Source organism: Amphiprion ocellaris, chromosome 20 (assembly GCF_022539595.1).
Source record: "Amphiprion ocellaris isolate individual 3 ecotype Okinawa chromosome 20, ASM2253959v1, whole genome shotgun sequence".
NCBI classification, from domain to species: domain Eukaryota; kingdom Metazoa; phylum Chordata; class Actinopteri; family Pomacentridae; genus Amphiprion; species Amphiprion ocellaris.
In genome coordinates, this window is record NC_072785.1 from 21,018,285 (window position 1) to 21,035,350 (window position 17,066).

Here is a 17,066-nt window from a genome sequence, read left to right on the forward strand (position 1 = left end):
TTTGTGGTGGTTGTTCTTCTTTCCAGTTGTCTTGCAGAAGCGCCAAGGGACCCTGCACAGTATGACCAAACACTCTGTTCTCTCCTTAACAACCTCTCTTGAAGCTAACAATAACCAGACCAAACCCTCTTCCCAGTTACTGGTCATTACAGTAAGCTTGTAAAATAGACAATAACCCACTTTATTCATGATAAATTGAATGTAAATAAAAGAAAACTAAACACAAGAAAGAAATAAACAAGGAAGAGAAGTTATTATTCTTGCCTAACAGCTAAAAGATCCCCGGTTCACGTCCTTGTCTGTGATCTTTCTGCAAGGAGTTTCAATGTTCTCCCTATGCATGCATGGGCTTTTACTGGGTGCTCCAGCTTCCTCCCACAGTCCAAAGACGTGTGGGTGTGCTTGTTTGTTTCTATGTGTAGCCCTGTGATAGACTGGTGACCTGTCATCAAGGATAGGCTCCAGTCCCTGGCGACCCTAATGAGGATAAAAACAGTGTATAGAGAAGGGATCGAAATTTGACTCTCTCTCATGGCTTTTTTCTTCAGTGGGAAAATGCTGGTTTCTTTGACCCCACAGGAATGATTAGGACTGTTTAGCCAGATTGAGCTTGTCATCATGCATTTCAGTGATCTGTAAACATTTCAGTGACAGCAAGACTGCAAAAAGTAATCTGGAGGATTTATGAGTTTAACAACATGTTGATCCCCACCAGGCTGACATTTCCCTGCCAATGATGTGTCATGAATGCCACACTTGAAATAATGTTATATTGTTGTACAAACAGGAAAAACAAACACTGCACCCTCAGATAATGTCAGTGTAATTACGAAGCTGAAACTCCCACTGAGAAACTAAAGATCTGTTTTCTTTAGCAGTTTCATTTGAAGTAATAAGTATTTGATTAAAAGTCAGAATGTTCCACTAGTGCAACTTCACAGTCAGTGACAACAGCAATAATAACCAACTGCACATGTTCTTGCTGAGCTTAATTTTATTTGAAAAATGGTTGGAACTGATCAGTGTGAATATTGTAGTTAAATTGAGCTCATATCGTGCAATGAAATCTGAAATGTATTTGGATAATGAGTTATTCAAAACACAGGGATACATTTACATTATAATTTTACAAATAACACAGTGTCTGCAGCATTTCCATCTATCTAACAGAAAATAAGGTTCCACCTCCAGTCCACAGGGGTGTTTTGTCGTCATGTTTGTAGATTGGTTCTGGTTTCACATTGATGGGTCTTGTAATATCTTGACAAAGTTTTAAAAGTGCCTTTTCATTTTGACACATACCGTATCAGTGGCTCGTTGACTAAAAAACAGTCATTGTTTTCATTGTGCAATTTGACAAATGAAAAGAAAACATTTTGGTGTTTTTTTCCAGATGACTGCTGGGTTAAGTATACATTGAAATGTACATCCACTAGAAATAAAGACAGAGACATTATTGTTATTATTCACATTATTACTGCAGTGCAGCTGTTAATAAATGATGCATCCATTTTTTTTTACATCTGTAAAACAGTCGTGATCAACAAGAAGCAGGAAACCAGAGGCAGGTTAAAAAAACAGCGGGAGATTAATTCACAAATAGCCGGAATGTGATTATAAAAATAAAGGGAAGGTAAACAAAAGACAGGGAGCAGGCTGAGGCAGATCCGTCCAAGGTGCAGGTGAACATTCAAAAACAAAGCAGGGCAAAGCTGAGAGGCAAAATGCTGGAGAGCTGTGGCACAAAGCGACACAAATGAGCTGACGGGGAAGTGGCAGCTGGTGAGGTGGGGTGTTAGACTGAGCAACTAGGGACACTGAGAATTGCTGGGTGGGTGGTACAAGTGATACAAAGTCTAACAGGACTGAATTAATGACTGAATAAGTACATAACAAGCACCCCAAATTTCTTATAAAAGGTATCAATAAATTTAAGAAGGTGACTTTTAATTACCTCAGACTCTCGAAGATTCATGCCTTTTCCATCAGACAGCTCTCTGAAGATTTCTGTCAAGCAACACACAGATTGTAAACCACATTGTGTTTTGTTGAGCCTTTAAGGGTAACAAAATGTTGGAAGCTAAACAATCCCTTTTCTATAAGGAAAGCTCAAAACTTCCAAAATGTTATATACTTTCACCTGTGTAAAAGGCACCAATGTGCCTCTGAAAGTACATTTCACCTTTGTAATATCGGTTCTGTTCACATTCATACATCTTTTTTCATTTGTTCCACTTACTGTTCATGCAGTCCAGGCGAAGGATGAGACTGATGAAGCTCTCCAGTGTCATGTGACCAGAGGAGGCGCCATAGCGCAAGGCCATCAGGTTGAGCATGTCATCGCTGATTCTGAATTCTGACAAACCCACACAGTGACAGTTCAGGAGTTTGACAGTTTACTTTATTCTATAACGACTTCCCATAGCTTTTATAAATCTAATTCTAAGTCAAAGTTAACCTCTCATTGGACATTGTTTGGACCTACATTCCACTTATTCTGTCCTTAATCTGGCACTCATCCAGTCCCAGTAATAGCTGCAAGATCTTGTCATTTAAAAAGATCTGTAAAAGAGATCAAACTGGAGCTGAATGCTTTCTAATTTTATCCATGACTGCATAAAATTTGTGACGTTAGGAAATACTTTAAAGAGTAAAGTGAAATACAAATTTCTTCGGAGACAAACTTTTAAATTCTGGGAAGGATCTTACTGTGTCTGTAAATGCTTGCTCTTGAGCTTCATGCATAGCTAAAATAAGTGGATTGCTGTTGAAGTTGTTAAAACAGGTTCAGTCTGGGAACTTGAGGTACTTTTCGATCTTGCTAAGGTTTCCTGAAGCAGAACACAGATACTGACAGGCAGAAGAACGAAACAAAAACCTGGGTGTGAAAGGACGAAGGAGGAAGGAAATGCAAAGTTTGGCACTGACAGCAGGAGAGGAAAACTGCAGACTGTTACTTAGAATGTAACTGGTAGTGGAGGAAGCTCTTTGTGGAACTCCTGAACCTGATCAACATGTCCACTGTGGAAGAGGCTGAACCTGAAGTATCAGGTGAAGCATCACTTTTATCATCAGCAGAGAGTTCTGAAATAATAAAGAAGTTCCTCGGTGGGAAGGTACAGGGTTTGGATCAGATTTTTACTGAGATGCTGAAGGTTTTGCACTTGGTTGGGTAGTCTTGGCCACCTCTCCAGTGTCACGTGGTGAACAGTGCCTATGGACTAGCAGACCAGGATGGTGGTTCCCATCTTTAAAAAGAACTGTAAAAGACTGTACTCCAGTTATTGGGGCATCTCAGTGCTCAGTGTTATGCTTGTTATGCTTATTCTAGGGTGCTGGAATGGAAACTCTGACTGATAGTCAAACCTCACACATAACAGGAACAATAACGATCCCATATTGTTTTAGAAACAGTGAGAGGATATGGATATGGGGTATGGGAACATTGGTAGGGGAATCCATGAATCCTAAACTGGTCTACCTGCAGCTATGAATGCATTCCTCAGCTCAGTCAGAGACAAAGTTCCTGTTCGTGAAACATCCATGAGGTAGAAAATGTCCTGGTAAAGAGAAATACAGGTTTTTGGAGAATCATCCATATCAATGTTTAAATGTAACAATGGTACAATAATTGAGCTGCTATCAAGTAATGAATGTGATTATAAAACATAATGTTTTTTTCAGAATGACATAATTGAGATTGACTTGTTTGCTCTCACCTTGTACGCGACGACCTTGTTCCACAGACGAACAAATTCCCCTCCGTTCAGTTTGCCTGTGATCGATGTCTTGTTTAATGACCATTAAGGCAACAAAGTTACACATCTCAGTCTGACTTTTAAATTAATAATTTGTGTTGTATCACAAAAACAGCAGCTAGATTTGGCACGGTTTCCATGCAAACTACTTTTATACGAATGAGGCCAAATGTAATGACCACCACCCTAATGTGGTGTAGGTTCTCTGTAAGAGGACAAAACCTTTCCGACCTACTGAAGCATGGAGTCTACAAGAGCTCTGAATGTGTCCTGTGAGATCTGCCACAAAGACATTAGCAACAGATTCTTTATTCCTCAAAGTCACAGGGTGAAGCCACCAACATGGTTTCCCAAAGTCTCAAAGATTCTTGATCAGATTAACATCTGGGGAATTTGGCGAATCAGGGCAACACCTTGATCTTTTCATAAGGCTCCTCACACCATTCCTGAACAATGTGTACAGTGTGGCAGGATTTACTATCCTGCTAAAAGAGGCCACTGTCATCAAAGAATACTGCTGCCATTAAGAAGGCTTGGTCTAAAACAATGTTTAGGTACAGTGGGTCGAAATGTCAAAATTCCATTTCCCAGAGCATCGAACTTGATCTCTTCCCACAGTATATCAAATCCCATCACTTCAGCAGGTAAATGACACACGTACTAAACAATCCATGTAATATAAAATAAACTAGAACTCACTGGATTTAACTGACTTTCTTCCATTACTCCAAGGTCTAGTTCCAACACTCACATGGACCAATCCTTATTTTTTTTCTGCAATTTGTGCCATTGCACCTCTCCTTACAGTTCAGACTTGCTGATGACCATTGGGTGCCCAACATCTTGTTGCACATTTATGGTTTTTCCCTCCTTATAACTGCTGAAATGAAGTACCCCTCAAGAATTGCAGTTTTTGAGATTCTCCAAACTAGTCGTTCAGCCATAATGATTTGAAGCTTGTCATAATTTCTAAGGTCTTTATACCTGACCATTTTTCTTGTATTCAACTGGAATCCATTGATACAAGATAACCGACAGTATTTACTTCTGGCCAGATTGATTTGTTTCATCCTATGATTTATGTAACTACAATTATGCACATTTTCTTTCAGAATTTCTTCTTCAGAAAAAAAGAAAAACAAATGTGAGTTTGTTATTTGAAGTGTGTGCCTCATCATGCATTAAAACAGGATACATCCATCAGAGCAACCATGCTGCGACACGCATCAATGCTGAAGCCTCCAGATTTCAAGTCCCCTAAATAGAACACAAAAAAGTGTCAACATTAAACAGCTTACAGCTCTTATCGTGAAGCAAACTAGAGTACTGAGAGTCCAAACCTTTGAGGATATTTTCATTCAGAAGCCTCTGGAGCTGCTCAGCATCCACTTCTTCATACTGAAAGTGAAAATAAGATTATTCTTCCAATGGTGAGCTGTTTGTCAGTAACGTGCGAAGAGAACAAATAAAACCGTCTTTCATGCTAAGGGACTAAATCATTGAAGGCTACAGTGCAGAACTCTACAAGTGAAACATCAGATGTTGAACAATATGGCTCACATGTTTGCAAACAGTTGCTATTTACACATCCAGCAGACATGGAGGAACAAATGCAGCCTTTAGAATTGCCTTTCTATGCATCAGACCAATCTAAGTCCAACATTCACTCTACCTTTTGCTCTCTTTTCTGAGCGAAATATATCTGTTTAGAGGCTACTCGGTCCAATAAACAGGGCTATAATAAGATTTAATGAGGAGAGTTAGCTTGTACTAATAATGAAAATGAGGGATGTAAAATCAAAACAATGAAGTGAATGCTCACTAAAAGACATCATAGAGTTGAAGTGCACTGCACAGCTGAGTGATAAATCTCAGCTGAATGCAGCTTTAAAGATAAGATAAACGATATTGCACATAGTTTTTCTACACATAAATGCTCTAAATTGTCGAAATTGGTATTCACACTTGCTGTTTGAAACACTTCTAATGAAGTTAAATTCAATAACATTTTAATAAAATAGAATTCAATAGCTACAATTATGCTAGTTGGACACATATTAATTTTTAAATTACCTTGTCAGAGTACTGACGGAAAAAGTCTTTCTTGTTTTCATCCTCCTGTGCGTTCCTGACCTTCTTGCGCTGAGAATTGAACAAAGAAGAGAATACGGGAAAGATATTTAGTAATTCATTCTCTGAATTAAAATAAATGGCAAAACACTACATTTCACATAATAGTTTTACTTGCAACACAACATCAAAAATATAATAAACGCCAACACATTTGATTTTGTGAACTCTTACACACCTTTTCAGCTGGTTCATGTTTATGGTCATTAGAGTTCTCACTGCAAAGAGAAACCAAAGGCATTTTATACAGGATTTGTGTGTTTTTTTTAAATTTTGTCTTCTAAATATTCAGTAATGTGTCATGCAGGTTATGTTGTGATAATTATATGATATCATGTGACAATAGTGTCACTGTGTGTCATATCCTATTGAGCGTGAACATACTAGCACTGGGTCTCTATCTTGGAGTGGATGGTCAGGACGAAGGAGGCTGACTCATTGCGATTGAAGGTGGAGGGAACGATCAAGTATTCACCAGGCTTCAGCATCATGAACTCCATCACCTCACGGGCATTAAAGTACGTTTTAGTCTGTCCAACAGGTGCGTGGGTGTTGAAAAAGGAGGCTGGGAATTTGCCTCTCTGTGTCGCCTGCTGCAATAACACACACATATTTCAGTTCTGTAATATCAATCAATAAAGCTGCTGGAGCAATTTTACTGTGAATAAGGACTAGGATGAAACACTTTCTTACTTCTTCAGACATCTTCAAAGAAATCCATGAAATTTGTTCATGTTGGGGGACAAAAAGATAATGTCAGAACACACGGAGATATTTACACACTTACAAGAAATGATCATCAAATTTCATTATGGTAATATTATCAAAAGCAGACTTTGATCTAGACTCAAACCTTATTTGCTATATGGACTTTGACTTTATTGTTCCATTTACTGTGTTTACTTTGAATTTTACTGCAACCGTCTTTTAGTTAATTAGAACGTGACCCCAGTTCAAAATGTTTATGAGTTAAAAAAGACTTAGAAAGATTGGGAGGTCGAAGTTCAGTTAACAATATCAATATGAAAGTATAAAAGTTTAGGCTGTTCTGAATATCTGAGACAACACCAGAGACTTGGAAAATGCTGCATGAATATTTTGATGCTGTCTTGTTTAAGTGAAGATTTTGAAATTAGTTATAGTTGGCATTTTCAGCAATAGCCAGCGGAGCAGGGTGTCCGCCCATGTCCTAACAGATTTCTGCTGTTTAGTCTAGTTTTCCAGGCTGCAATCATTACAGCAATCTTTATATATGTTGCAGTAATCTTATATATGTCTTTAGTCTCAAGAAGAGTTTTCAGTTAATATGTCCGCACCTACTTTACCTGCTCTCTGTTTAGTACATTGTGTCCATAATAAACAAGAAAGAGTACTATTTACCTCAAATATAGTGAATCCAATATGCAGGTTTTGCACCAGACGTCTGTTCCTCTTGTCAGGCTTTTGAATGAGAGACACCAGGATGTTTTTTTCACCCTCTTTCTCTGAGTATTCACCAGAAACCTTGACTCGAAACTGTGGATTAGTCCAGAAACTGTCTGGAAGACATGAAAAGTTGATTTGCATGAGGTAAAATAATGAATCATAGATGATAAGTACAGATGATTTCTGAAATGTTTACTCAGGCTTTATTTTATGACATGTAAAGTCAAGTAGTTGCATGAGCTGGGGTTGTGTATCACAGTGATTGGAAAGAGAAATCTTTTTAATGCAGCTGTTCTACTTTAATTGCACCGTGTTTATCACTGGTCAGAACACTCAGTGCTAAGATAAGAAACTGTGTAAAACACTGCTCCACTGTGGTTTTGTCTTATTTTTAATCACTTAACAGTTTGCTGTGTATTACTCTGCTACAGGTAAGGATAAGCTCTGAAACAGTTTAATGCTCAGCTTGTGACCACTGATGATACACTGTTAAGGATTGCTATACCTTCAAAAAATAAAGGAAACATGCAAACATACTACAAACTTGTCAAAGCAGCGCTTGCTTAGCACCCATGTTGTTACAGCTACAAATCAAGTTTTGTTTCGATCTGTCATCCCAGAAGGATAATAAATATTCTGATGTTAACAAGTAAATAACTTGTTCCCCCTGTTGTTAGTGATTTTAGGATTTGTTTCAGGATATGAGGAGCAACCTTGATCAGTGTTATTTTAACTGCGCAGATCCAATAAAAAAAAAAATTGCACAGTTGCACTGACAAGTTCATGACTACACACACAGAATAGCCACATTACAACTATCTGTTTAATACTGTGTAGGTCGCCTCTTATAACAGCTCTGAATAAATGGCTCAAAGAAACGTCTTATGGGGTGCTCATATAACTCAACAGGTTAAGCGGGCAACCCATGTACAGAGGCTTCCCCACTGCAGCAGCCTGGGTTTGATTCCTGTTCACGGCCCTTTGCTGTATGTCTTCTCCCTCCTTTTCTGTCCATCTCCACTGCACCTATCAAGTAAAGCCATAAAAGGCCAAAAAAATAACTTAAAAAAAAAAAAGAAGTGTCTTATGGTATCTGACACTGGGATGATGGCATTTTTTGGGTCCCATAGGTTATGATGTGGGGTCTCTTTGGATCAGCTTCATCCACTGCATCCCACAGATGCTGGATCAGCTTGGAATCTGGGGAGTTTGGAGGCTAGGTCAAAGCTTTGGGCTCTTTCTAATGCAAGGGCCTGGACACTGAAGGCTCCTGCTGTTGGGGAGTGGAGTCATGGGTGTGTGCTGGGGTTGCAGCAATGTTTAGGCCGGTGGAAAGTATCAAAGTAACATCAGTATGAATTTAAGGACCCAAGGTTTTCCTGCAGAACTTTGCAATTCAACAAGATTATCACTGTAATTGAGGTTTGTATTAATTAGTGGTTTCAAGGCTGTAACTGATACAAGGTAAACAATAAAACTGGGATTCCCATCCATCTAAAACGCTAACATCAGTGTCAATATCTTGATTCTGCTGAAACATAGTGTACACATTGCTACAATTTCAGTTATATTGGGTATTCATCTGCCCCAATAACCATATTGTGATTGTCTGCAATGTGCTAAAGTTTCAAAGCTTTACTAAAAATGAATATTAACAATTTTGCATCTAATGTTCTACAAATAGTGTGAAATCTTATTTAATTATCTGAATACCTCTGTTATTTATGCAGCCTCCGGCTGTGGTTCCTGCAACCCATCGGCCTTCATATATGGAGGTATTCCAGAGGCCAGAAGAGCTTCCATCCAGGAAGTCTGGACTCAGGCCGCAGATGTCGAGATCCATGAAGAACTTACAGAAATCTTGCAGGGTCATCCTGATAAAAATAGAGGTGAATTTTGATATTTAATTTTATTTTGGATGTATATTTAAAAAAATACAAAACCTTTAGCTTTGATACAGAATCTAGGAGAGATTTGTGTTTCACTTTTGCCATCTGACGAAATTTGCTTACCAGAACTCTCCATCATCAGCCACTGAAAGACACATTTCTCGATCTTGAGGACTCACAGTTTGCCACAAAGGTGACCTTGAAGAAACAGATAGCATCATCAGTTTTCAGAGAGGTTTGAACACGTCTTAAGCCAGGGTAAAGATTATCCAATAGCAGCACCCTGGGGAGCAGATCACAAAGCACCTGGCATTTGATGGATGTTTCTCTTTTCAGTAGTAGGGAATAACACAGTGCAATTGCCAAATTTCAAAACTAATTGCAGCCTCCACTGATGGTCTAGTTTTAAAACAGAAGTTGCTTTACACTTGTGAAATTCATCTTTAAGTTCAGAGCAATGACTGAGTGGGAGCTGTGCTTACCGATCACTCCAGTCTCCGTTCCACTCTCCTCTGCCCCAAGGGTTCCACAAACGCACCAAGTTTACCGGCTGCCCTCTGCTCACCATCTGATCACCCATCATCACCAGAGAAATCACCATTATTATGTACAATGAATGCAAAATTCCATGAATTACTTTACAATAAGCAGAAGCTTAGAAAAGTAAACTGCTACAGTATGTCTTGGTATATTTTTGTTATCAGTATTAGAGAAGTGGCGTCAGGTTTACTTCCATCTTGAACTGGTAGTACGTTACCTGTTTGACACCTGTCACAGTGTAGGCATGGCTTTGGACCAGTCCATTTGGTAGCACAGTGTTAGCAGATGTCGCCTAAAAGACACAGACACACATCATAGTTAAAAAGGACTGATCCACAGATTTTTCAAAATTATTGCAAAAATGAAAGAAACTACACGGTGTTGTGGAAATTGAGAAAAGACTTTATGTAACAAAAGAAAAATTATTTTCACGGTCATGTAAATGCTTATGTTATTGTGTTCTCTTTTGTACATGTAGCCTTTTTCTGCTCAGTCTATAAACCGTACACAGATATGATAAGAACATGACAACAGTTTTACAGATGTCTCTTTTATAGGAGCTGTCTGTAAAAAGACTAAATGCTTCTAGGTTACAAGGGTAGGTTGCAATAATGCAGATGGGTCACTGAGACAAATTGGCAGCAAGGTTGAAAGGCACCTCTGTGTGGGACACTCTTCAAAGATCCAGATAACAGTCAAATAGCTAGACTGGGATCACTGACCAATGGGGTCTACAAGGTCATAATACTCTGCTCGTTTTCTTACCACTGAACTGCTGCATATATCTTTTGTAAAACTACACTAACACTGTGTTTTTTTGTTCGATATGAAAATATTTCACTGGACACATGACAGTACAAGTGATTATTTAGAATGCCACAGCAGAGAGCTATGTCCAGTGATAAATGGATGTTACCATTGCACAACACATTGCAAGTTTTGTATTTATATGTTAATTTAATTTTTAAAGCAAGGTTGTGTTGATATGTCCTTAGATTGCTTCTGACAGAATCAGAGCTTTTTGTGTCATTGTCTATGTTTGTAGTCAAAAGTACTTTGTACTTACTCCTTTGTGCGTACCACAGCTCATCAGTGTTTTGGACTGACCAGCTCTGCACATCAGCTCCCACAGGTTTGGAGGAGGTTCCGACAGCAGGATGCACATGTGGACACCACCAGTGAAGTCCATCAAAGCCTCTGCAGGAGTTCCAGCATTCATGTCGGTGTAGGAACCACATACCCTGACATAAGCAGAGATTATATAATCATTTTAGAAATGTTCCAGAAAAAAGAAGCTCATTTATGTCTGAGAAGGAGTGTCCTTTTCTTTACATACTTGGCATAGGCTTTCTCCAGCAGAGCAGGCCAGAACTCATTTTGGTTTTTTGAATGAACGAAGATCAATCTGCCATTGATTGTAGGCAGCTTGTCGTCAATGACCACATCCACCCACCTTCCAAATCTCCAGAACTGAATAGTTAAGAGTTTTGAAAAATGCATTAAAAAATTTATACATTTTCTGCCATTTGACTGCTGATGTGAAAGTAGAACAAGCTACTAAATGTAGTAAGCTCTGTGTCAATACAAAAGCATTTCTTTGATAAATAATACTGCCAGTAAATCTTTTACGTGGGCAAAAATGGTTTAACATTGTTTTATATTATGTCTGAAATTTCAGTGAATAATTGTTCAATTCTAAGTACAAGAGCATTTGAGACTGTTTATACCACATCAGATTAACACTTTTTGCCAATCTCTAGGAGACCATATCCTTCATTCCTCCATTTTCTATCCTTTATCTGCTTGGGTCATAGTGTCAGCAGGCTAACCAAGGTAGATCTCTCGCCCCAGCAGTGCTTTTCATCTCCTTCTCCAGCATGACCTGGGTAAACCCTGGATTCTCCAAACACATTCACATGCCCAAAAACTTTCACTGGGAGAAACACAGGTGGCATCCTGATAAGACGCCCAACTCATCTCAGCAGTTATCACTTTAGACAAAAAGGAGCAGCATTTAGACTCTGAACTGTCTTCAGATGTCTGAGCTCTTCACTTTGTTTCTAAGGGTGAGCACCACCAATGAAACAAGCTGAGTTAGCTAACTTCTTTCGTCACCACTCAGAGTTCATGACCATAGTTGAAGGTAGGAATACTGATTGACTATATGCTCAGGTGAGCTCATGTTCACCACAGTGATTGAATACAAAACCTACATTGCTGGTAATGTTAAACTAATCCATCTGGAAATCTTATATTTCATTTTAGCCTTACTCGTGATGACCTGGCTCAGCAACAAAGTACCATAAAGATGCAACCTTCAATTTTTTCGCTTGGCTTCTGATGCAGAGGAGCTGACTTTTATATCTACAACTTCACATTCTGCCCCAAAACATCCCATGTTCATGCTGCAGGTCATGCCACATTGAGACCAAGAGTACAATGTCATTTGCAAAGAGTAGAGAGGCAACTCTGAGATATCAAACAACAACGTTATGGGAGCAGACTTTTCAGAAATACATGACCTTGCCCAGTTTAGGGAGACTATGGTTTCCTTGTAGAGGCAGACATGGTGGAGAAGCTTGCTGGCAAACAGGCACAGCACTAAAGAAATAACACAGAGCAGCCAACATTTGGGCCCATCACTGGCAGGGTAAGCATTCAGGTTGGGTACAGTGTAGGTTGAGCTGACCTCTGGCCTCATTGACCAATAGTATCTGGACAGATTTAAATAATATCTAAGGCATCCAGAGGTGTTACATTTACAATTACCTTTGTACAACTTAATATGAATAGAACAAATATGTTGAATCCAGTAGTTTGTCATTAGACGACTTTGTGCTTGTAGAGCATTAAATGCAAAGAACACAAGTGCCTGCCTAACAAAATGTTGTCACAGAAAGTCTGATTTCAAGCAGTGTTCATTGAAAATATATCCATTAAAATTAATAACCAGTGGTGTTGTTTGCATTTACCCTGAAGTGAAATATCCCGCAGTAGCTCTGATCAAATGTTTGCTCAAGAGGGACAACTTGACCAAAGATGTGATTCTGGAATGTTAAAGCTCCGAGAGATGCAAGGAACCAGCAGTCTCCTGTTCCAAAAATACTCATGTATCAGTAAACCAGATAGGCACAAGAGTAAATGAAGGATTGGGAATGAAGAAATTTCCTACCAAGTATTCCTTGACCAAAGTCAAACCTGGAGATACCATCAAGTACAAAGGACGGATTAGCAACAATTTTCTGAAACAAAAGAGAAATTCATGTGTCAACAAAACTTAAAAAAATAAAAGCAAAGGTAAATATTTCCTCTGGTCTTAATTTTAAAACACAGTGCTTAAATTTGCACAATTGCATTGAAATACTAATTCCAGGGTATTTCCATCCTTCCCCTGCAGCATGACATGGAAAGCTTCCCTGTAGTACATTAAGCATGTTTTCAGATTATTTATTACTTTGATTGTAATAGTAGGGCTTATATTACCACATGTAATTTATTGTTCTTTCTACAACTTTCAGCTAAACTTGCACTTGACAGAAATGAATTTCTGTTTTGATATGTTTCATTGACATCTTAAACTGTACATTGGGTTACACAATCTTAAATTATTCACGTGTTGCTGTTTTACTGCTTAGTAGTGAATCAATTCTGTTATATAATATCTGTCCTGTTAACATTTTAAAGAGTTTAAAAAATGCTGAAAGGTTTGTCTTTAAAAAAAAAAAGCAACATTTTTATTGCCCCCTTCCCTCCCCAGCAGTAATTTTTGTGCAGCCCATAAATATAACCCATAATTATAAAATGTTAAGAATTGTTTTGGTTGTTTTAAACAACCACTGAATGAAAAATGAGGCTTGAAAGTGTTTCTAGAATTGATTCCAGAAGGTGTAAAAGAAAGTATTCCTTCAACCAGATGTTAACACAGTATGTCATTTAAAATATGTCAAACAACTGCACATGTGCTGTGCCACTTAGCCAGAAACCCAGCTTACCCGTGTTTGTGCTGTGGGAGGCAAATGTTTAAAATGGGGACAACATGCAAACTCTGCTGAAACAGTCATTTTGACTCTGAATGCAGAACAATATACTAAAACTGCATCTCTACAATGTGCTAGGTTTTTAATGACTGAATCAATTCATATTAACAACACTATGTACATGAACATTAGTATGATAAAGGATCTTAGCTGTGGTTAACCATTTCCAAACACTCACCGCTGGTCTCAGCCACACCACACGGCTCAGGTCAGAGGGGCTCAGTAAGCCCTGACCGATGGAGCTCCTGTCAGGAGGGAACATGTCGTCGATGTAGCGCACTCCTTTGATGAGACAGTATTGCTTCAGCTGCTGGAAGTCTTGGCCAAAGAACCTGTCAGGGCTGGTGAACTTCCCATAGCCGTCTTGTTTGCTACGAGCCTCCATAATATTCAAACACACACCGGGGGGAGGCATTATTGCAGCGTTTGGAGTCTGCTGGCAAGAGTTTTGTATTCAAATTTGAGAGACGAGTGAGAAATTAAAGGAAAAACCATCATAAGATGTCTCTGTGAACTGTGTTAAATACGGGATTGGGGTCAAGGTTGTGAAAGTGACACCTAAGAATGCCTTAAATGCTGAAGTAGAGCAAGACTTTGTCGTTCTTAAGGCATTGTGAGAGCATTAGTCAAGTGATGGCAGAACTTGTCACATGCACACTTAGAGCAGGAATAACCAGTTACATTATTTTTGCACAAGAAAAATAAGAACCTGGAGCAGAGAAGATTGTCTGTGTTTGAGAGAGCAAAATAATTGTGTCACCAACTTCCTATTATATTCATACTGATCGAACCACTCGGTGACGACTTGCACCCTGAGTGGAAACATTTGCATTTGATTTGTTTCTCCACTCATTTATTAACTTGTTTCTTTTGACAGCTTCCTTGTCTCTGTAAGACACCTTTCATATACGGAGACCAGTCTAATAAACCCCAATAAAACAACTGTGGCATAACACAAAACAATAAACAAACATATTATTAAAAGCATTAGGATAAGAAAGAGTATAACATCATAACACAAAACATGTATTCTAAAGACCACTCCACCACGGATTACATATAAACTCACATAGACACAGCTTCTTAAAGCATGAACTACAACATGTTAACATATCTGGTTTCTGTGCAGCAAGATCCACCACACTGTGCTATATGCAAATATGCAGTACGTTCCTAAATCAGCCAGTTTAAAATATTGAAGGAGCTCTTACCTTACCTCAGTGGCTCAAGACAGAAAAAGTGTACAGTAAAAGGGAGGCGTGTGGACCAGGAGAGGATCGACGCTTATATGCTTGTAAAATCTGAAGTCACCAGGGTTTGTCCGGTTTCCTTGTGTTCCTCACCCAGATATGTAAATTACTTTTGGACAAGCCCCACCTGTGGTCACCTGCAGCCTAATCTTCTTTTTGCTGTAGGCGATGACAGGCGAGACAAAGGCACTGACACAGCAAGAGAAAGCGTTTCACTTTCAACGGATTGACCCTGCAGGCACCTGCACAAGTTCATATTTATGGCCAGACATGAGCTTGCTCTGGTTTGTTTATGTGTAGGTTTTATTATATGCACATTCATCTCAGAGCAATAGAATGGTTGTTAATGATTAGCTGAGGCCTTATCAGCCACATTAATAGCACTGGCTACACACAGTATAAATGGCCTACTGTATGACACAGCATCCTTTTAAAGTAAGAGCAGACTCAAGCCTTTAAGCTGCTCGAGTGTACAACAGCTTTGGCAGCGTCAGCTTTATTTCTCTTTACATGAACCTTTGATATTCTGCGATTGCAAATTAACAAGCCACTCAGTAAAGATGCCGACTCTTCGAACTAGCAGCACTTGTTTACATCAGTACGCAGGAAGAAAATGACTGAAGCACTGATTATTCGTGAATAATGTATGCAGAAATCGGCACAATAAATATTTGGAGAGAGACACAGTTTGTCATTTTGCCTCTGTACACCACCATGGGTTTGAAGCAAAGCAGTTAAGATGTGATTGAAGTATAGACTTTCAGCTTTAACTCAGCAGGTTTCACAAAAAGGTTGCAATGACCATTTAGGAATTTACTTATAAGTAGTGAATTCACTGATAAATAGTTTTATGGCCAGGTGTGGCCTGAACCTGCTTCCAAAAATATGGGAACACCACTGAGCACAAATAAATTCAGAAGAATTTTTTTTTTTTTTTTTTTTAGTGAAGAACAACTTTTTCACAACATGTATCCAATTTAAGAACACTCTGGTGAAACTTGGTTGATCATCGTTCAAACCTACAATAAAGAGTAACTTTCATAAATGTAAATACTGATGGTTTACCTCAAGATGCAAACCACTGATAACATCACCAGCAACTTCGGGGGCTAAAAGATAATTAAAATTGGAAGTGCCAAAAACTGCAGTTCTGTGACTGGCCACTTAAGGCCTGAACTTAAAAAAGGTAGATTTGTGCTTCTAACTAATTTCTCCCTTCACAATAACTCTGACTTTTTATATAATTTCACCAAAAAAAATTCATAAGCTCTATTTTGCACACTATCTTCTGGGCTTAACACTGTCCAAGACAACTGTGATTGGTTTAAAGAATTACAAACAAGCCAGACATTTTAATCTTTCCTACAGCAGATTTATAATGAGGTGAAGCCAGACTATTCTACAGACACAGTGTTGTGAAGAGATCTATTACATACAACGTCCCATTAGGGGATTGTCTGAATATGTCTAATTGTACAGGTGAAGTCAGTCAGACTGGATGTGTGAAAATGTAATAATCCCATAAAACATTCTTCGGATTTGGAAGTGGCTCAAACTTTGGTGTGTGCCAACTGTTATGACAAAGGTTTCTTTCTCCATATCAGAAACCACAATCTCCTTATCTAATCTCTGTTCACTGTGCAAACAATAGCCAACACACTGTTGTTTCATGGTGCAGTAAGTCCATGTTAAACATCTGAGTCACATTTAACAATTATACTCAATGTGATTCTTTATTTTCTCAAGTTCACAGCATGAGGACTGAGCACTTCTCAAGAAATGAAGATGCAGTGGCAGACTGATCTTGAAAAGAAATGTTCCAGTTGAGATAACTGTGTTAAATGCAGGTACTGAAGGGTTCTAAGTTTACTTACAGACACACTGGCAGCAATGTTTGCTATATTTAACTCTGAGACCAAAGTTCAATTTCCAAAAGAATAATAACACATTTCTAAATGATATGGATAAGCATCAAAACAGAAATAAGACTAGTTTAGGATCTGTGTTGTCAATAGTTCATTAAATATTTCATTCAGT

At 38.6% G+C, this 17,066-nt stretch overlaps 1 protein-coding gene across 1 annotated transcript; it reads right to left on the reverse strand.

Annotated features, from left to right (window-relative positions):
* Positions 1-976: 976 nt before the first annotated feature.
* On the reverse strand, positions 977-15,388 carry LOC111562578 (calpain-1 catalytic subunit-like). The gene is made up of 21 exons (XM_055005599.1): positions 14,991-15,388; positions 13,958-14,212; positions 12,915-12,984; positions 12,715-12,833; positions 11,079-11,212; positions 10,809-10,983; positions 9,960-10,034; positions 9,685-9,770; positions 9,326-9,400; positions 9,027-9,187; positions 7,269-7,426; positions 6,273-6,478; positions 6,067-6,106; positions 5,832-5,900; positions 5,099-5,156; positions 4,954-5,015; positions 3,720-3,788; positions 3,482-3,560; positions 2,240-2,356; positions 1,955-2,007; positions 977-1,432 (listed from the first exon to the last, which is right to left on the reverse strand). The coding sequence occupies exons 2-21, from the start codon at positions 14,192-14,194 to the stop codon at positions 1,406-1,408; spliced, it is 2,070 nt and encodes a 689-aa protein (XP_054861574.1). The 5' UTR covers positions 14,195-14,212; positions 14,991-15,388; the 3' UTR covers positions 977-1,405.
* Between the last annotated feature and the right edge of the window lie 1,678 nt (positions 15,389-17,066).

Excerpts from the sequence above, each read along its gene's own strand:
- LOC111562578 (XM_055005599.1), bottom strand. The coding sequence starts at position 14,194 with ATGCCTCCCCCCGGTGTGTGTTTGAATATTATGGAGGCTCGTAGCAAA. Across the intron at positions 12,985-13,957 it reads TGGTGTGGCTGAGACCAGCG|AAAATTGTTGCTAATCCGTC; the intron begins GTGAGTGTTTGG and ends CTTTTGTTTCAG. Across the intron at positions 5,157-5,831 it reads TCCGTCAGTACTCTGACAAG|TATGAAGAAGTGGATGCTGA; the intron begins GTAATTTAAAAA and ends TTTCACTTTCAG.